The 23,220-nt window shown below is 31.7% G+C and overlaps 1 protein-coding gene across 1 annotated transcript in view; it reads right to left on the bottom strand.

The window, feature by feature from the left end:
- Positions 1-1,093: 1,093 nt before the first annotated feature.
- LOC131850598 (head-specific guanylate cyclase) overlaps positions 1,094-23,220 on the bottom strand; it is an 84,678-nt gene continuing 62,551 nt past the window's right edge. The window contains exons 8-14 of the mRNA XM_059200893.1: positions 16,915-17,094; positions 16,171-16,309; positions 7,767-7,933; positions 5,571-5,714; positions 4,410-4,564; positions 1,874-2,015; positions 1,094-1,177 (exon numbers count right to left, since the gene is read on the bottom strand). Coding sequence (XP_059056876.1) covers positions 1,094-1,177; positions 1,874-2,015; positions 4,410-4,564; positions 5,571-5,714; positions 7,767-7,933; positions 16,171-16,309; positions 16,915-17,094 — 1,011 coding nt within the window. The remainder of the gene's footprint in view (positions 1,178-1,873; positions 2,016-4,409; positions 4,565-5,570; positions 5,715-7,766; positions 7,934-16,170; positions 16,310-16,914; positions 17,095-23,220) is intronic.

Genomic DNA, 23,220 nt, shown 5'->3' on the forward strand with positions numbered 1-23,220 from the left:
AGAATATAGCGCGCAACAAAACCGTATGGGAATAATTATATCTAAGTAATCAATTCTGTCATTGTATTTAAATAGGTTTATGCAATATTAACTGTAATAATATTATATTTATTATGACATATAATGTATGTCGTAATAAATATAACATATGTTGTATATACAACATATATTATATTATATCATAGTGTTATGTTATTAATTAAGTTGAAATTACCTTTGGCAAAATAATTAAAAGTAATGTGAGATCTAGTTCCCTACGTATACACAATACAATACTTATGCACTTAAAATAATAGATTTATAGCTATTTTATTTTCATATGCATTTCTAAAACTGTGTATAATATATTTTAAATTTAATTATTGAACTGTCTTTTTAATTACTGATCCCAATAATCTGAAAGATGTGTTGAAATATATTTACATATTATTCTTTGTTATTTAGTGAATTGTAAAATTTTCTAGTCTCAAGTAATATAGCTACACTTTGAATTGTTTATGTGTTTGTTAGGTAATTCTTTCCATTACATTCTAAACGACTACTCGTAAATAAAATGGCCGTAATATAAATCAGTTGCTAACAATTCTCTTTTGTAACAGATGAAAATACTCTACGATTATGTATGTACTACTAGAAAGTTACTGAAGCAGGTTTGTAAATAAATATCCTTACTTTCTATTTTTATTTTTTTATCTTTTCTTTCTTTTTGTCATAATAGGTTATAAATAACTACGTAGCAAACTGTTAAATTCAATCTATGTATTACAAACGAGTATTGTTCGTAACTGAATAACATAATTTAATTGGAAGCTAAACTAAATAAATAGAATAAATTGTTATGAATCTACCATACATCTTATTGTACAGAAAAATAAGAGAAAATCGCTTAGTATTTTTTCAAAAGGTTAGAAAATTTACTGAAATAAGAGGTGTTAAACTCCGAAAAAACATTTTGATGAGCAAACTTTTCAAATCAACAGTTTACAAAGCAATTAAGATAAGTATTTATAATATTAACAATGTTTCCGTTAACTTTGAGTGAGTTGTGACGATCATTTTTTTAAATATAAATATCGAGTTTTTATAATATCGACTAAGTAGGTTCCTCGCTATCGACATCCCCAGGTTTTGCTTGGCCGATCCCGAAATCCTTTAAGGCATCTTGTATATGTTTAACCTGTTAAAAAAATTATACTTAAAAGCTTTCGACTATATTCTAATATATTTCACAAGGGTCTGTAATAGATCTACGTAAATTAGGATTTAAATTTAATTTAATTTATTGTAATTACAATTTCTGTCCAATATAAAAACAATTTTAAATGAAAATGTTGCTGATGTAAAATCTCTTTGTATTATATTAAAGAATTGTAACATTTTTTGGAAATTTTTACTGTTAGCACAAGTATAGAAAATTATATTAATGAAAGATTCAATAAATGAGGTAAATATACTGTTTATTAGGATAGCCAGTTTATGTTCGTATTATATTTCGAACTTTATAAGTTAAACGTAGAAACTGAAATCTGATAAAGTTATTAGCTTTGTTATTGAATGAAAATCATATAATAACAAAAGTAAATTTAAATTTAAACAGTCTTATTCTATTCTGTTGGCAATTAAGTAAAAATATTATTTTAAATATTAATAAAAATTATTAATACTATCTTAAAACGTTCAACTTAGATATCTGAATTTAAATTAGATATTATATATTTATTTCAAATTAATAAAATCTGACTATTTTACAGAAAATCACTTTACCTAAACTAATCCTATACAAAGACAATAAATGCAAATACTTTACAGTAAGGATGTAGAGAACAATCGTTGTTATGTATTCGTATGCTAATTTCTGGCAACACTGACTCACCTGCGACGCCTCCGGGTCTGTACCCGGATGTTTGTACTTATGTAGGAAGTAACATGTCCCCGGTATATCCTTGGGGAAGGAATTAGGTAGGCACGATCTATCCCTCGGCTCCATCTCAAACCCCGGGAATTTTATTAACCACCTACAAGAAAGGAATATGTTACAAAACTAAATTTAATGCAAATCTACCTATATTAGACTGGCTATGCGTCGCGGTACATCCGCTGTTTAATTTAGAGTGAATCTGGTAGTATAGTCATATGCCCGAGCTATTGCATTAGAAATTTGCTTTATTAGTTTATTTTATTTAGCGTTCTTTTACTTTTTATTATACGTCGTAGGGTGAACAATACCTAAATACATAGTCAGCCCAACCTTCAGTATACGTACAGGTGTTGAAAAATGAGAACAGATTTCAAATTTTTCATATTCTCTTCCAAACATTAATACTCGTTTTCCAAATATTCAGCTGTTTAGTCACGAAAAGGTAACAAACAGACAGGTACATGTTCGTATTTATGAGTATAGATAATATACTTTCTCTATTCAAAAGCGAGTACGATTTCTACGGTTTCTCAACATGAATTAAGTGATATGATAGCGAGTATATGCGATGTATGAAACGTCCGGTACACCAATTGCCATGTAAAACATCATATATTTTTAGTTTAATATAAAAAAAGACGGAAACGTATGAAAATAAATGGTTATTGCTTTTTGATATGTCTCTGTGTCACAAATGGAATGATTGAGCCCAATCCATTAGAGAAAAAGTATTTGAAATATCACGGAAAAGGGACGCGCCTAATCAATGTTTTTGTTGATGTATCACTTCATGTTCTATATGATTTATCAGTTGAATGAGAAGAATTTTTGAATAATATTCTACATTAATCTATAATGAAGAATATATTTTCAACAATTATTCTCTAGAAGAAATGTAGGTAAATATATCTTGACGTCAAGCAGCGCTACATTCATTTGTGACAACCTAGATGAGACAGAATAAAATCTACTGAAGGTATATGTATAATATAAATGAAAGTAGTCTAAGTACGAGTAGCATTTTAGAACTGATGAGTGTATAACCTTTCATTTCAATGATCAAAACCAAATAATTTGATATAATACTACATAATATATCCTATGTGAAACTTCCTATGTTAGAAGTTTGTTAAAAATAATCTTTATGCAAAGAGAAGATTCTAAAGATGTATATTTAGTTGTATAATTGCAAATATTTCTACACAAACTCTCTGAATACTCATTTTCTTGTTAGGTACTAATTATTACATAGTATAAAACAAAGTCGCTGTCGTTGTCTGTCCATCCCTATGTATGCAAAACTACGCAACGGATTTTGAAGAGTTTTTTTTTTAATAGATAGAGTGATTCAAGAATAAGGTTTATATGTATAAAACATGTACACCCGGGTGAAGCCGGGGCAAGTAGCTAGTTTTTAAATAAAATAAAACACGTACCTACCTACCTACTACCATATTATTTATTTTAATTTCAGTAAAACAACATCTATTCATTTAAAAACGTCCATTCAAATTCCGTCACGTCGCAAGTTCCGTGATGTTACAAAAATGGACATTTTGTAATACCGTATTTTAATAAATTACAAAGTAAAATGTAACAGCAATGGACCGACTGGGGCGGACTACAAAAGGATCTGTAAGCTTCAAAATTAACAAATGGAGGATTTGCGAACATTTAACAATGACTGTGTTTGTAATAAAAGTTTTGACTTGCTGTATAGCTATTTCCTCGTATTCTATACGACCCTTTTCATATTTTCTAAGTATTTATCTTAATAAGGTATAAAATATATTTTTTTGATCTTAATAAGGTACAAGAACATTCAAATAGTAACTTAAAAAAAGCTTGGATCTACGATAACTACCTTACATAAAGTTTTACTTGGCCATTCTTACATACGACATCGGAAAACATTTGGCATTTGCTTCTAACTTAACCAAGGGGGATTAAGTTAGAAGCAAATGTCGTAAAGACATTAAGAAGTTGCAGTTGAAGAAGCTATGGTTTGGACTGGCGCATCCGGTTGAGCTCTCAACTCTATTTAGGGATCACAATAGTTTTGGGTTGATATTAAAAAAGGAGTTTATAAACACCTCAGAGTCAACAGTTTGTCTCAAGAAAATCTCAAAACAACTTAGTCATATCACAAGAGAAACAAAAAAGGGAATACAAAATCAACGCCAAAAAATTATCAGAGTTAGACTGTAAGAAGTCAAAAAATTAACAGAGTCTGATGAGTACTCCACTTTAGCCGCCAAGCAGGATGCTTTCCATCTTGTATTCCGATTGTATGGTGCAATTATAGGAGAAGAGAGGCATGACATCTTAGTTCTCTGGAATGGCAACGCATGAGTGGTATAGCGGCGATCATATAACTGGTGATGTCTATAGTATTTTTCTGTTATTATGTATATAGAAGACGGTTACCGCTGACCATCAGGTGGACCATAAGATTGTTTGCCATTCTAATTACGTAAAAAAAAGCACTTACTCATACGTAGTGGGACTGACATTAATCATCAATGGTTCAGAGCCAGATTCGAACTTGTTGGCGAGTGTAACGTTGTGCCCGAACAAGCAGTACTTCAGCATTGTTTTGCCGACCACACCAGCTAACACTGTCCCGGTGTGAAGACCAATACGCATCTGTATAAAAAAGTAAAAAATATCAATATCAAATGTTTGCACTGTGCTAGGAATCGAAGCGACCTTCGGAAGTAAGGCGGTGGGCTAAACCGCTAGACCACCGTGGTATATGGACATATAATACCGTAGTCCTGCATCTTGCACCACATAATTACGATGTCTTTTGTATTCTTCATGTTTACAAGGGTTGAACGCCACATTCCATCAAGTGGTTCGTTAGTTTGTTCAACAATTTAGTCTAAAAAAAGGAAATCATTTAGCTATGAATGTATCAATGATAAAAATTAGGAAGTGTCAAGTGTACACAAAGTTTCTAAATAATTAATTTTCTTTCCTATTAATTAGCCGTCATTTCAAATTTTACAAGAGTTATATATATTTTTTATTTTTGTGCATAAATAATATATTTGTGAATATTGCGAATACAAAACGTGATTAAGTACACTATTAATCGAGTAATCACTTCCTTTTAGTTTCTTCTATCCAATCAAAAATTTTTTTTTCTAAAAGCTTGATTAAAAGTTTTTTATCTTTTAATAGGAATGTAAAATTTTACAGATGGAACAAATACTTCCAAAAATACTAATTCAACAGATTTTATACTAATATTACAGATTTATATCCTGCCAACTAGTTTTCTAATATTTAATTATTATTTGCTTACTTTAAGTTTCGGCACTGTTTATTTCAATACTGATATAAGTTTTGACCTCTCTCCGATCGAACCCCGTCCGATTCAAACGAGGATCGAAATTACGACAGCCTAAGCCAAGGTTCGGACCCCTGGCAGTACCCCCAGATTAAATTCGTTTCTGTCAGGCGGGAGTTGCCATTAGCCGCTCCATAAGTCCGCGGGTTTCGAATGCCATCTACACTCTCCCTCTATCGTCTGGTGAAACTGTAAAAGCTGGGGCCAATAGTATTAGAGTTGTGGGGAAAAAAATGTTTCGACTATTTTGTGCCACAATACATGAGAAAAAAAACAATAGTACACTTTTATAAATACCTTAATGGGATTCCCTTCATGTGTGAGGTGTTCTGCACAAGTTTCAACCATACGTAACGCCATCCATGCAATTTGAGGCGCATGTGTATCTATTTTCTTATGTAAACCGCTAGCAACGCAATAGGCATCGCCTATAGTTTCCACCTATTAACAATAAGTAACATTTTCATTAAAGTAAAATTTACTTAGATAATAAAACTAGGCTATTTAAAAACATCTTTCCATTATGTAATACTAGTTGTCTCGCGCAACTTTGTCAGCATCATACTTAGCTGATATATTTCGCCCAATTCACATAATAATCTTTTTAAATTATAGCCTATGTAATATTCTGATTTATATGCTATAATATTAAAAAAATTCAATAAAATCCATTCAGTAGTTTTTGCGTGAACATCCATCCATACTCACAAACTTTCGCGTTTATAAGATTTCACAAGTACAACAAACATTAAGGAACTTAAGTTATCTTATAATTTTAATTACAGGAGAGCTATTGTTTTACGTTATCAGGTCGTTAAGTTTTGAAAGCCACGCTTTGTCGTCAAGTCATTTATTTGAATTATGTGCTACTTTATAATCTTTACATTGTAAACCCAAGGACTTTCAGAGCTAAATTATGTGCATTAACTTTTTATATCCAGGTAATTTAAGCTGTTATAAAAACGTTTCACTGCAGTAATGTTATTACAGTATGAAAATATTCCGACACTTAATTACTATGTGATTGAAAAAAGTGCATTCAGAAACACATTGCTTTTCGGTTATACAAAAACTAATTCGATGAATTGGATTTAAAATTGGAATTTAAATCGAAAATCCGATGAATATTTGATACGTGACTGTATTTTTAAAAATATTTTTTAATGTTTTAAGTTTATACCCATTTCGAGGATCATTTTAATTCAACTTTAAAATTTGACATAAAAACTTGTGATAGCTTTAGGTGACGGGGTATACATTTACTGTACAAACTAAAAAAAATTAATAATAATATACTTTCATGATTGTTAAACCAAGATATATAATAGGATACCGATATCATAGTATTATTATGAAATGACATATCTCTCCAAATAGTACTCTACTATATTTACACCCGCTTAGTATAGGATTTTATTTATATATTTTTCTGACTACTGCAGTCAGGGAAAAAAATCATCATTATGGTGAACAAAACACTTGATGCCCACATTTCTCTTGGTATATTTGAATAAAAAGAATATATGATATTTCATTTCATCCAATACGTATCATAGTATGTGAGACATTTTCACTTTAGTTTGCCTATCCAACTTTTGATATGACGTGACGCCGTCGTATAGTTTCCGTATGCGTAAACTATTTCCCCGAATAAATTCAGGAGAGGGATCATTGTCAACGATATAGAAAGAAAACATATACTATATTGGTTTCGTTACGTCAAAACCTAATAGGATTTGCTACCTAGTCTAATAGACGAGTGAAGCACTAGGAATGGCGCTCGGCCTATTCAAGCCCAATATATCCCAGGTATACTAAAGGGTGTACGCACGACGCGATAGGGCACCTGATTGGGCATGGTAATCTATCGGATTTTGTTAACATTTAATACTATATTATAATGGTATATAGTCACTGCGACTTTGAGCCATACTATGTAATTATGACCATCTCTACAGTGAAAAAATGACTGATGAGAAACTAAATATTAATTGGAAAGACTGCGATAGGCTCGCTAGTTACCACGTTTAGTTTCACATATACCTAGGAAATTTAACAACGTCAAGTGTAGCATTCATCATGATATCAACAATTGATAATGCTTCTGACTTTTAGTGAACATGTTTTTTTTTATATTATTTGTTGCACATAAATACATTATATAGGTAAGCTCACTAGAAATAATGTTAAAAAAGGATTTATATCTTATTTTGTTGTTCTAAAAAAGTCTAATACAATTTCGTACAAAAATGTATTAATCAAAGTGATATGGTCCGGCTTTGGAAATGAAAACCTTCAAAATTAATCTATACCATAACCATTACGGTTATTTGATTGCTTTCAAATAACCGTAATGGTTAATTTATAATTTATATGTAAAAATATATAGTAAAAAACACATACAGCTCTAATCAAATATTTCGTTTCAAATGACGCTGTTAAAAACGTAGTGATTACTTGCTCAGTATACATCTATTAAATATAAAATTTTACCTTATATACATCCAACTCTTCACAGAATATGTCGAATACAGAATATAAATCCTCCAGCATGTCTATGACCATCATGGGGGTCGCTGTTGCACAGATGGATGTGAAGCCAACAATATCGCTGAATAGCATCGTGACATCATCATGGCTTTTCGCTTCTATCTTCTCACCTTGAAAAAAATACTCAAATTATTATTACGTAGTTACTAGATGACTAACCGCTGACCACAAATTTTCTTATCATAAGGCTCAGCCATACTCAGTTGACGTTATTTAAATTTTTTATTAATTCTTCCTAAACGATAAGAAGACATTTTAAAACATAAACAGATAAAAAATGTTTGAACAAATACAGAAAATAGTGGATATATTAATGAAAAAATTTAGAATTTTAAAAGTGATCATGTATTAATATTTGTAGCTTCAATATTCTTACTATTGATTTTGGCGCGCAAATAAGTACATATATCATTACAGGCAGCCATTGTGCGCAGAGTACAAAATTAAAAAATGTGGATTCGAATTTCAAATTCAAATGAATAAAATAATTTGAAATATATTTTATTATTTATTCCTACGTTATTTGTTTAGGTTATATTTTATTGTGATCTTTGCAATAAGATACAGTGATTACTTACTTAGCACATAAATATTACCAATATTTACATTAATTTGTGAATTATACAAAATTTTTGGTGGTAACGCGTTATTATAAATCTACTACATTCCATTAAACTTATGTGTCAACTTACATAATGTTTTGTTTAAACGCTTCAAAGACTTTGCATATACTGTGTTTATACATAACAAACAAGTTGAAATCCCCCATGGTAAGCTTAAAACGCTCGGACAAAGCGGGCGTTGAACAAACGTTAATTGATCCGAAGTTTTCAATGAATAAACTTAAATTGAATACATATATTGATAGGTAAAAAGCAAAGCCGCACTAATATATACTAACCCAGGACAATTTTAATAACGCAATCTAGTCACTAACTAAGCAGAACTTCTACTATACATATTAAATTAGTTATAGAAATATTTAAATACATTTTTTTTGTAAATATATATCTATCTTCTTTTTTTTTTTGTTTTTTTTTTATTTTTTTTTTTTTTTTATTTTTTTTTATTTTATTTTTTTTTATTTATTTTATTTATTTTTATTTTTTTTTTTATATATAAAAGAAAGTCGTGTTAGTTACTCCACTTATAACTCAAGAACGGCTGAACCGATTTAGCTGAAAATTGGCAGGGAGATAGTTTAGAGCCAGGAGAAGGACATAGGATACTTTTTATCCCGTTCGACAGCATTCCCGTGTGACTTGATATGAAACGTCAGTCACTATAAAACGTGGTATAACAAAAAAGAATCAGACTTGGAATAACAAAACGCAAATGACAGCTATGTATGTATAATGACGTATGTATGAATGACAATTTGATATTTGTAAGAAATCAATAATAAAACTATTTCTACGGCTAAGAATAAAGATGTAGATGACCTAAATTACATAATTCAAAATAAGATCATTGGAACAATGCATTCATTCAAATCTATTGACTGCGTCACAAATGAAGATGAAGCCACCAACTATCCAATTGAATTTTTAAACTCTTTGGACGTGCCTGGCTTACCACCGCACAATTTACGCCTAAAGGTTGGCTCCGTAGTAATCATGCTTCGAAACATAAACCAACCAAAACTGTGCAACATTTTACATTGCACTGAATAAAATATTTTTCTTTCTTTCTTTCAACGGTACGCGTTTGGTGGTTAGAAAATTGATTAACAATGTAATTTACGCTACGATAATGATAGGAAAATTCAAAGGTGAGGAAGTTCTCATTCCGAGGATACCGATGATCCCAACAGATATGCCGTTTGAATTTAAAAGACTTCAATTTCCGATACGTCTTGCATTTGTCATGACCATCAACAAATCACAAGGCCAATCCTTAAAAGTTTGTGGTTTAAATCTAGAACATTCATGTTTTTCCCATGGTCAATTATACGTGGCATGTTCACGGGTCGGAAGACCATCTGCGTTGTTTGTTTTTGCGCCTGATAATAAAACAAAAAATGTCGTGTATCACAAGGTACTTAAATGAAGAGCAACCAATGTACTAAAATACAGAAATAATTATGAATGATTAATGTAGGTATTTAATTTTTTTGTATTTTTTCCAGTTAAAAAAAAAATCTGCTTATTTATTGCCATTAAGGCGGAACAAAGTTCGCCGGGTCAGCTAATATATATATAAAACACGACACCTATATGCTTAACTCATGAAAATATTTATATTGTACGAGAGATTAAAACCCACGGCAAACTAACAACGGAAGATAGGCACATTATATAATTTATAATATGATAAATAATTTATTGGTAGTTATAGAGACAGTGAATTGACATTTTTATATCCAGGTAATTTTGCATAGAATTTTTTATAATTTTGATTACAGAATACAAAACATAAACTCTAAATATATTAATATTAAAAGAGTTTCTCAACACAAACCGATCAATTACTGTTTAATAAACTACGTACTTTCCCGTCTTTCTCGTGTTTCTTGTACTTTATTACTATTTTTATAAGGTACCTTTTTGTAACGGAAAAAATACTTAAAGAACTTCCATTTTTATTACACCTTTATCTAAATATGTATTATTATTTCAATATATTCAGGATCCATCTATACATATAAATAAAATTGGAGTATCAGTTTGTAATATTGAAATAACCGTTTTTTACTACATGCATATGAATATAAATAAGGTACATACACCAAAATAACATTTTTTACAATTTTTATGTCTGTCGGTCTGTTTGTTCCAGCTAATCTCTGAAATGGCTGGACCGACAGGATTTTTTTTGGCAGGTAGCTGATATAAGAAAGAGTAACTTAGGCTACTTTTATTTTAGAAAAATAAAGTTAAATTCTACGCGGACGAAGTCGCGTGAACAGCTAGTTATAAATATAAAATCAAACAGTGTTTCTCTTTTCCAGTCTTCATGAGTTTAAATAATTTCACAGCTGTTACTTAATGAAATATCACCCCACAATATTGAAATACAGTTCCTCTAAATCTTGAATTACATTTAGTTAAACGGATGGAGGGTGTTAATTAATTGGAGATTGAGATTCAATATATCTAGGAACATGTACGAAAGTGTCATTGTTTTGACTTCAATAGACTTTAGTACAATTGAGATCTAAATTAATGAGATAAGAGAATGTATATATAATATGTACGTAATATTCTATACAGAGCTGATTATTACGAGGTACATTTTGATGGCCTCGGTGGTCTACTGGTTAAGAACACTACTTTATTTACGATGGTCGCAGATTCTATTCCTCGCACGGTGCAAGACATTTGTATTCATGAGTACGATTGTTTGTATCGGTCTGGGTGTTTTCAATATATATTAAGTATGTGTTTACAAAAAAAAAGTATCTAAGTATTTATATCAGTTATCCATAACACAAGCTCTGCTTACCGTGGGATTAGATGGAGATGTATTAATTTTTCAGTGTTATAAGAAAAATATGTTCAATAAATCTCCAAAGACCGTCCCACCGCCGGAAGGATGGCGGAATGTATGGGATTTTTAACTACTAAAAACCGCATTATGAATTCAAATAAGCACACTACAACTTTTGCAATAGTAAGCTTTGGAAAAAAAAAACATTATGCAAAATTTGCACAAAACGTATATCGCATAATATACCTACTTCCAAAAATAGAAATTAAATTTCCAATCTCTTTTAAGTTCATTGAAAATTGATCGAATTTCGTTGTCGTCGTCTGTTCGTCGTCTAAAATAAAAGTAGCCTATGTTACTCCTTATTACATCAGCTACCTATCAATAAAAGTCTCGTCAAAATCAGTCCAGCCATTTCAGAGATTAACCGGAACAAACAGACAGACAGACAAAAATTGTAAGAAATCTTAGTTTGGTGTATGTACCGTATTTATATTCATATGCGTGTAGTAAAAAACGGTTATTTCAATATTACAAATAGGTGTCTAGTTGTAATATTGAAATAACCGTTTATTATTTTTATTCATATATATAGATTAGCTATTCTGTAGTAAGTTTTGATAGCCTATGATATTAAGAAATTAAGTACAGCCTCTGATGACTTATAATGAAGTTATCCACATAAATTTTTAATGGGTTTTATATGGGAAAAGTTGGTTTATTTTAGTGATGAGAGATATATCTATAAACTTGTTTTATAGCAACAATATTTTTAAAATATAGATGAGAAATAGTCAAGTAGTTCTGCAAAATAAGATGATAATAATATGGTTTCTAAAAATTTATATGAAATATGGATATATATATATAATAGCTAAGTAATATTGAAAATAAAATGTCAATAAAAGAAAGAAATATATGGTTTAGTATATTAATTAATAATAATATTTCAGGACAATTTACATAGCGCCATCTAGTCTCAAGCTAAGAAGAGCTTGTGTTATAGGCACTAGACGATTGATATTAATACATAGATACACTTTTTAAATAATCTAGTAATCTGGAAATCTAGTATCGGTCTGGGTGTTGCCTTTGAAACCTATACAAAAAGACCGATACAAATAATCATTAGTACCGCCAAGGAATAGAACTCGCGACCATCAGAAATAAAGCGTTATGCTAAACCGCTAGACCACCGAATAACTGAAATAGCATCTCGTGGTAAGTGGTAACCGTCGCCTATATGGACAAACACATATCACGCTATCATGTCGTCGGCTTGACTGATTTTGATTGTTGTTTATGTTAAACGCCCGTAATTCCATACATTAATTGCCATTTCAGAGAAGTAAAATATCATACCTCTTATCTGGTAATTTCACTAGCTATTTCTATTTAAAAGAAAAAGGTAGTGATATTACAGAATAATCTTAGATTAAAAGCAAAACACAACTTCCTTGCGACTAAATAGGTGAAACTGAGGTAAACACGCGTATGACTTTTCACAAAGGCTAATCTCAAAGCAATTAATAAACTCAAACTAAAGTTACAAGAATTTTCTTATAAGAAAAAGCCTGCTTAATAAGAATTTATAATACTGGTAATAAACAAATGGTAATATATAAAAGCGATCAAGTCATTAAGCAATTAATGCCAGACTGCAACATTGTTAAATCTTTATTGATTGACGCTTGTGCAGTGCAGGTGTTATTTGCCACACGCAACGTGGGATACGTTGTTTATATCACCTTTATGATTTCTTTTTATATTAACGACAAAGACTTTTTAACGAAGAGAATTCTTCAAAGATTCGACCACTCGCCCGGGGGATATAGCCTGTCAGATGACGCTGCCTCGAGGTATACCAATGTCTTGCTAAACTAAATAAATCGATTCTAAGTCAAGTAGACCGCAATACCTGACGGTAAGTATAATAGTAACAGTCGTTCATATACATGAACCGCATCATCACATCAAGTTCGTAATACCCATTAAGATGTCATGACTTCGTATTCTGTAATTTTTCATTATTCAATAAAAAAACATGATAAAAAAACAGCCTGGTTGCACTGTGCTTACATGCCTGTTTTTTTATCGTGTGGAAAAATCTATAAAAGGCCGTTCTCCCATCCGGAGTGTTGAAGAGGGTGTGTGTGAGATTCTTAGCCACTAAAAACCACAGGGTGTACTACCACTACTAGCGCCATTGCTGAAATCACGAGAGCGTTAGCATAACTAGCTCAGTACCGGCGGCGTTAGCCCATCCTGTAGGTGATATAGGGCAGGCTCCATCTTATTGTAGCATAAAAGGCTAGCTGCTTGATAGCTGAAATAGTTGCAAAAAAAGAACGCAGATTTTGACCAAAGTTTACAACGGTAAATATTACCATCGCATCTTTTTAAGTCTGAAACATTACATTGTGGCTTTTTAAGAATTTAAATATTCAAGCACACGTGATGGTCGTGAAATCGCGGATGGGCGCATAAAATCAAATATGGAGGCAGGGTCGTAAAGATGGCGGCACCTAACGGTTGACCACTTAAAATGTTCAGATAACCTTCATTTTCATGTAAAATATCGTCGTAAAATTGATGCAAGATGTAATATTTAAAGGTATTTATATAACTACAATATAAAACATTATTTATTAGAAAAAATGTTAATATGAATAATATTTACAAGTATGTATACAATGACAATATATTTTTTTAACAAATGTTAGTTTAAAATAAATAACGACTTGGAACTGTAAAAGAATTTACATGTCCTTTTCATTCAAAATGTTTTTAACATTGCTGTATTATTCTATTAGTGCCAAATTTATACATAGTGTAACAAAATTATTGCAAGCCCTGAATAGCGTTCAGAACCAACTACTAATTTCCTATCCATTGTTTAACTTTTTAAAGTAATTGTAAGGGCAAATAAGCTAATAGCTTGATAAGTGGTAACCGTCGGATATATACATTATCAGCACTATGTGCATCAAGTTATCATATATAACTGCGATACCACTTATACGTTGCCAAGGACTTAAATGGTATACCTCTTATCCAGTGATTTGAAAACATGGATTTAGTTGAAGTATTATTCGTATAATTTAAATATAGAAAATATATTATTATTGACACATAACGATTCGACAAAACTGAACATGCATAAGCATCAAATATATGTATTATACACTCATAAAAAACTTTGAGACACGATTGTAAAACTGTACACAGTATTAAAATAACTAGTGAACAAAAGAAGCAGAAACATTTTATAAATCTTGGCGCAACTCGTAGCTTCTAAAAGTTTTATGTTGTTTTGCAAGTCATATAAACATTATCTAACTTCAAACGAGATAGTACTGATGTTAAGATAGAGTAAGATGTTAAGAAGTAAACTTATATTGCTTATATAAGTTTAACGAACTTTTGCTTGTTGCTTAGTGCAGTTTTAAAAAATTTGCAACAAGAACAACTCTTTACACGCGACTTCGATTGAGAGACTTTTTTAGAGTTTTTATACTTGTTGATAGGATACTTTGCAATATTATCTGTGAAAGTCGGATTTCTTTGAAAAGAGTTAAGAGAGACATTTTGTCAATAGAGAATGTTTGACACATTAAACTTTGTATATTTGATATGGTAGAGGTACAGGATACATCTCTGAAATTTTTGATCATATCTGTATCAGAAATATAAACAAAATAACTTTGTGTGTTTGTCGGTCAGATTTAAACTTATGACCTTTTGAGTGTAAGTCGGGGTAGCAACCCACTAAGCCACGAGGCACTATATAAAGTATAGTTGGAGGTTTATCATCCGTAACAACACTTGAGCAACTGTATTAATAAGAGACAACGAAGGAACAAACTCAGTGACCTTTTTAGATAGAATTTTTATACTTGTATAAAAAAAAAAACTGTAAACTTTGTATTTATAGATAAAACAGAATACTTTTTAATGTTTTCTGGAACATTAATTACATTGACGGTATTGGTGGTCTAATGGTTTAGCACACCGCTTTACTTCCAATGGTCGTGGGTTCGATTACTCGCACGGTAAAAACATTTATATACTTTAGTGTGATTATTTGTAGCTTTCTGGGTGTTTTCGACTATGTATGTATTTAGAAAAAATAAGTGTATCTAAGTATTTCCAGCAGTTGTGTAGTACTGTATGAAAGATCTGCTTAGCTAGGGTTTATAGATGGTTCTGTGTGAATTATCCTGAGCTATTATTATTATTTATAAGCAATTCTAATGTTAAGAGTCAACGAAGAAACATTCTCATTTATTCAACAACAATCAACTCAATCAACAAATTGTGTATGAAATTTATTAAAAATTAAATGTAGACAAAAACAGTACAAACAGTCTGTCTGTCCGTCTATCGATTTAACTTCAACGTGATCCAGTAACCCAGATAAGTCGTTCAATGTAACACTTAGCACATTATAGCGAAGTAATGCCGCTGAATATGAATGAAGCTGCCAATAATCATCAAGTGAATTCTGAATAATATTTAAACTCAACATTTATTCATGTACATTATTAAAACAACCTCGGTGGTCTAGCGGTTTAGCACACCATCTTACCTCCGATGGTCGCGGGTTCTTTCCTCGCACGATTCAAACATTTGTATTCATGAGTTTGTATTGGTCTGGCTGTTTTATTATATGAATTTTTAAAAAAAGTACATTTACGTGTTTCGTAAACTTAAGTCGTATCCGTCAGGCGGGAGTTGGTCTTCAGCCGCTCCATAAGTCCTTTCGGTGAAGCTGTGTAGGCCGGCTGCGGCCAACAGCATTAGAATAGTCCGAAAAAAAAAGTACCATCAGATGGGCCTTCACTTATTTCGCATCCCAGTTATGTAAAAAAATGTCACAACTTCCAATATTTGAAATTTCACTATATGAATAACTTACCTAACCATAATCGTTTAGCAATATGCGGTGGGAATATAAGATGGAGAAGACTGACATTCTTCTCTCGTTCCTTGTCCACTGCTTTACTTGCTTCTTCTATTGAATTCTTTAATTTATCCATTCTTCTCCGTAAACCGTCCTGTTGATACACAGCTATTATATATAACATTTTTTTTATTACTTCAGAAATGTAGGACAGATATAATCTTGGATATGAATGTTTGTATTGTGCTCATTAGCTATCAAATTCACGATAAGAGAACGTAAACTAGAATGCGTCTGTGAAAGCTTTACATATTTTATTAAATTGCAATGGTGAACTATTCTATATATGTATAAATTCCCCAATACAATGTAACACCCATTGTAAGTATGGAGACATAAGTTAGTCCTGTGGATGGGCAAAGCAAGTAACTTCACTTGTCATTCGTGAAGACTAACTTAACATAATTTCATACTCTGTAATAATAATAGATTATTATATTAATAACAATTATCTTTTTTGTTTGATACGTGGTACTGCTTTGGAGTTTACTTAGTGTAGTACATGACATGCCGCACATAGAGTACACATGGCTAAGCGTGACCTTTATGCTATCCCCCGTGAATTATCAACTGGTGAAATCACCACGATGTGTTAACTGACTGACATAGCTTCATCCTCATACTATCGTATGCTCCAACGGAGCCTTGCCAGGATCCACTATCCTATATCAATCCATAAAAAAAATAATTTATACAAACCTGAGCCCGTGCCTGTTCTCCAACAAGTATGACATCTCGGGTTGCATCGTGGAGAGGTATATCCGATATGAAGAGACCTCTTCCTGTAAGACCTTCCAATCCATCCAGGAACGGAGACCCCACAAAAAGCAGAGAATCAGACTCAGGACAGAATACCATCTGGCCTTTAATCTCGAGACCCTGTTAATTTTAAACAAATATTTGTTTATTTATTTAATTATAAAAATATATATTTTACTAAAATATTTATTTAAAAAAGACACAACTAATAAATGTGTTATATAGAGCTGGAATCCGTGGTGTTGCGAATATGCTGAGTTGTGGCTAATATTGAGGAATGATAAATAAAAGTTATGTACATAAAAAAGTATATAAACCTTTATTAATCCCACTACATAAGAAATAAATCCTATTACGTGACATGTTATTCCTTGTTAATTTTTTTCTGCATTTGATTTTTATATTTATAACAAAACAATAATTTAATTAGATATGTAGACGGTTTAGTTTTAATAAATCCATCGGTTCTAGCCTACAATCATTAAAATTCATCACTCGTTCCCACTATCTCGCGAAAACAAAAGATTAATTATGTAACGCTGTTACTAACAATTATCAATTGTAACAGATCAAAAACGATGAGTTTTTGGGATTTTCTATGACAATTGCATGTAGATAATTGCAAAATTATAGATTTAATACCGTTTCAAACATTCTACAACAGCGTAAGGTAATTAAGTCAGAGGTAGTAAATATATGATGTGTATCTATCGTACATGCTATTCTTGAATTAGTAAGGTTGGTAGTTTTGTTTACATTGTAATTAGTTAGACAAGAACGTCCCTTACCTTTACTGTATCAAGGATTTTGTAAACAAGTAATTAGCAGGAGTATGTACCTACTCTTACTGCACACCTAAATAGATATTGACATTTTGATATTTGTACACACTGTATAAATACCTGAAGTAGTTTACTAGCATTGTTTGAACGTCGAAGGTGGTGAGTTCGAATCTCTTCGAAGTTCTGGTTGATACCAAAACAATTTGTATGTCAATATATAATACTGAGGGACTCTCTGGTGCTCAATAATATAAACAAGTTTAATCAGAAAGATGGCGATAACAACAAAAACATATCATCATGACTGTTGTCTTATTTGGTGTAATCAGTGGTATTGTCAACTGTTGTGGTGAACGTACAACTTGACATGCCCACTTCTCGCTGGGTATCTTTGAATCCAATGTGGCAGGTAGCGAACTTATCGTCGTCTTTCGGATTAATATTTGGTTTTGTTATCAGTGTTTGCTTCACAGAAAAGCGAATCAGTCAGAAATATAAATTGAAACAAAGTTTCTTTTTTTGTATAGACCAGATTAGATATCTCGACCTTTTGAGTGTAAGTCGGGGTAATGAACCGATAAACTATGACGGTCTGTCATATATAGTATATACATATCTGAACATATATATTGAGTATGTCTTATACACCCTTACGGGAACTCTTATATATGAATACAATGATAATAACTAATATAACATCACAATTAATTAACCTTATTAGCAAAATCATGTAAGACAATTCACGAAAATGGGATGTACAGGGAAGCTAATATTTTTTTTGTGAAAATATGAAGATATGTATTCATTTTTATAATTACGCGTCCTTGTAAACTTTCCTCCCTTTTCAACCCTTTTTTAGGATAACAAATACTCTACCTCTGTACTAGTGATATTATTTATTTTCACATCAAATTACACGACGATCTGTTCAGCCGTTCAGTCATATAAAACCAAAAACAGACAAAAAGATTGAGAAATAATCACTATAAAATACTGTGATACTGTCATCTGGCAACACTAGTGGACGGTCGTCAAATACTACAGTACTATAACTATTGTTATAAGTTACTATCATAATCACTCTCTGCAAATATAACAAGTTCAACAGCAGTTATACCAATTACACAGGCCACAAACTCTACCAGGGATGCCAACTGTATGAGGATCCTCGTACAAATACGCGATTTTAGACCTTCGGTACGAGTACATTGATATTATTGTAAAAGTGAGTACAGGATTATGTCCTATAAAATACTGTGATGTACGAGGTTAGAGAGCCTGATGGTAAGTGATTACCGCCGGCCATGAGCACCCGCAACACCAGGGGAATTACAAGTACGTTGCCGTCGGAAGGAATAAGCACTTTTCTTGAAGGTTTCAATATAGTATCGCTTCTTGGAAATACCTTAATACTTGAAAGATGATTCTACAATGGGATTAAGCATGGCCTAAAAGTTTCTGAAAAAACACACGGCGGAGGACCGTCTTTTATTTAGATGATCAAGATAGTATTTAATTTCCGGCAGGTATTACGAAAGTGAAATTCAGCAGCTAGTGTTAGTGCTAACAATTCTTCAGAATACTGCATGATATATGAGGTAGAAAGGCACAAATGCAATGTCACGCCACAAAGCCAATAAGTACCATACGAGATTTTAACAGATTTTTTATTTGTTCGGTTAAAGCTGTATGTTTTAATGTTGGCAGCCCTGAATTCTACTAAACTCTAATGGCAGGGCAAACAATATGATATGCATGGGCACTCGCGGGGCGGATTATGTGAATAAGTCTCAAAACTTGACTTTTCATTCACACCTAGTTGGTAACTTGCGTAAATATTTCATGAGTTAACTCGTAATACTTTTGTTGGAAGTTTATGGAAACCTTTCCTTTTAATGGTACTTTAAGTTTGCTTTCGAATCTTGTATTCTTTTTAATACCCTACAAGATAAAAGGATGTTAGAAGGAAAACTTTACAACAAGTAAAGTTTTCCAAGCTAATCATAATAATAATAACAAAGTACAATTCAGATATCGCCATGTAATCTGAAACTTGTGTTGTGGATGTTTTGGAAATATAATAGAAAACACCCAGACTAATACTAACAAGCAAACTCATAATTACTAATTTGTATCGAGCGAGAATCGAACCCACGACCATGGAAAGTAAGGCGGTTTGCCAAAGCGCTGGAATATCGAGGTCATCGTCGGTATGAATGTTATCTAAATTACACACTAATTTAAATCAGATTTTGCTAAAGAAAAGATATCTACCAGGTGTACATGAGCAACTCCTTATCACAGTGATAGGGCTGTGTCATACAGTTGTATGACGCAGTTAAATGGACCGGAAACGCAGCGGTCGGAACTTCTAACAGAATTATTCAGGGATAGAATCTACCCTGCCATATGTATACAGTATATAAAAATTCGAATGCATTTCCATAACAAAAAAACAAAAGTCTAATTTGCAATTCACACGAATGTGTTATCATTTTATCTTTTTTTTTAATGGGTTACTACAGTTAATACTGATACAAATTGAGACTTTTTACAGAAAAAGAGGTATTTTGTTTTTACTGCATCCAAGAAAATAATCAAGGTTTTTCAAATTTAATCGTAATAACTGTCGAAGTGTGAACAGTTTTCGATTACGAGCAACCTTTTAATATACTTGGTTTTAAGGTCAGGCATTTGGGTGGTCTAAAATAATGTAGGTCATTCCATCATTCGCCTTCTATAATACTGCATAGTTGTTGAGGAAAAGGAGCCAAATATTTCGTAACGAGGATAATGAAATATTTTGTTCGTGGTATGCGCTGTGCCATTAATTTGGGAAAGGGTGAGCTATTAAGGGACAGAATTTCTTGCATTTTTTTACATTGCTTCTCACATTATCGTCGAAGATGTGCTTGACCAAAAATATTACAACATTCTTTATTTCAATTTTACATACAAAATCATTGGTAACAAACATGACCATCTGAATGGAATGGGAAAATTTTAATTAAATTCAATAAAAGAAAAAATTGTAAGAATGTAATTAATGTATAGGAATAAATACTATAGAGTTCACAATTTAAAAAGAAAATGTGTGTAGTAAAGTTAGTAGAGAATTTATAAAAATATTGCGAACCATAACTATAAAAGTACATCAAATTATTCTAATAATATAATTAAAAATCTATTTAAAATATGGATTCAACAACATAACTTAACAATTCTAGCTGTTCTGGACCTCATATTGTATAATTCTATTAAAAATTTGGAATGCGTAATATTATTTTAGGTTTTAGAATAAATTATTGTTGCAGAGGTTAGACGGTTTTTTAATAATTTATACAGTAGCTAAATAAAAGCTTAACATTGTAATAATTCCTTAGATTACACTAAAATAATTTTTAGAATCAACAGATCTACTCTGGAGTATAATTTCAATATCGATTACAGTTTTGTAATATTCTTTTAAAACATAATCAAGAGAATGTTAAATAAGTTGAAAACAATATCGAATACATCTTTTATTTATCTCGAAATATAAAATTAATACATTGCAAGTATTTAATTAAAGAGTACAAAAAAGTGCTAAATGATAACCGATATCATTGCATCAGAATTAATATTCAGAATACATCGTTTGCTTTTGCTATGATATTCGGTAAACGAAATTGTCCTCCAATTGAGAATCGTTTCTTGCAGCCGGAGAAAATAAAATAACTTTTGAATACAGTTTAACAAAGCGCCCACTAAACTTACGGAACCACTAGGATTCCGTAAACTTATTCATTCTTCAAACTTTGAGGTAGCAGGACCTGGGAATTTCCAGAATGTTCCAGTTCCATTTAAACTTACTAACACGAATAGTTGCTAAAAGCTGTGCTTTTGAACTTCTACATGGGTTTATGGGCATTTTTGAATTCCAATGGCATTTTGGTTAGCAAAAACAAATTCTGCATATATTTTTTATTATAGTTAGTCCTATATATTTCTGATTAACACAGTCTTATTATTCCCATACTAAGGAAAACTAAGCAAAGTCTATGGTTGCTAGACAAATGAAAGAAATACTTAATATTTATTTTTTGGGAACTTAATACATGAAAAACACCCGTTCAATGCATGGCCTCGATGATCTAGTAATTTAGCATTAGTTCACACCGCTTTACTTTATATGGTCACTGATACGATTCCTCGCACGGTACCAACTTTTATTTTCATGAGCATGATTGTTTATTATGTATGTATTTACAAAAAAGAAATATAAGTATATGTTCCAGTTGTACCTGTAACACAAGCTCTGCTTAACTTGTGACTAGGTGGCGATGTGTGTCCAGAGGAATTCTCTTCTTCTTCAGTCATTCACTCTTGACAGAGTAATCGTGAGTAATTTTTTATAATGGTATCTCGTCGTTATCCTCTTTAGCGACAGAGGCATTAGTATTAGTAGAATTAATTAATGGAAAAATATGTATACCTGAATACAAGTATTTGTCTTGTCCGGGAAGAACTCACGGTAGTCATACTACCCGAGAGTAAAGCAGTGTGCTAAACCGCTAAACCACAAGGGCTTTTAAAGTTAAACATCTAAATTCAACCAACATTTACTTACATAATCGTTGTACGTTATGTTCCATCCTTTGTAACTCTACGAAAAAGGGATCCAATAAAATTGGCACAGTACCAAATAGTTCCAACCGCTAGTTGCAATATATTCAGAATGTATAGATTGATTCTAGGTCAGTACGCAGATGAACAATATCTAGATGTGATAGCGACTCCTCGAAGTACGCCCGCGCCTAATTAGATTTCACCTCTTTGACTGTCCGGATCGAAAATTAAGTTCGTTAGCGTTCAAAGAACAACAACCTCGGTTGTCTAGCGCTTTGACTTTCCGATGGTCACAAGTTCGATCACCGAACAAAACATTACCTTATGGTTGTATCGACATGTATCTATTAGTCTGGGATTTATATATACATATAATAAAAATCTAACTGATTGCCGTCTGTACATGGGAGGTCTACGAGAAAAACTATTGGGGGAATTTATTAAAGTTAGTGTCTCAGTAACTTAAAATTATTGTTAAAAGTTTTGTCTGATTGTCAGTGCGTTTATGTGTACTAATCTCAGTAATGGCCTAATTGATTTGGATGCAATTTGTTTATCGATATTTTATTCTCATTGGCTCACCAAAAAACTCAGTGTGATTATTAGTACATATATAATGCACTCTGCTTATTTTAATACTAGATGGCGTTGTATTATTTGTGCGGCTTTTTAATATTTCGAGAATGTCGTCGTTAAACTAAAATAAGGGTTGTCAAGTCCGTTTATGTCAGTTATCAAAATTGAATATGGTTGATTAATGGCTGATATAACGTAAGCCAGAGCAATTTGCCGTCACATGTTACGCTATAACGAGCATTATACGGCTACAGTTATTAAGCATCGAAACTATAAAGAC

This window comes from Achroia grisella, unplaced genomic scaffold (genome assembly GCF_030625045.1).
Source record: "Achroia grisella isolate CSIRO2021 unplaced genomic scaffold, CSIRO_AGI_Agris_v1 utg777, whole genome shotgun sequence".
NCBI lineage: Eukaryota > Metazoa > Arthropoda > Insecta > Lepidoptera > Pyralidae > Achroia > Achroia grisella.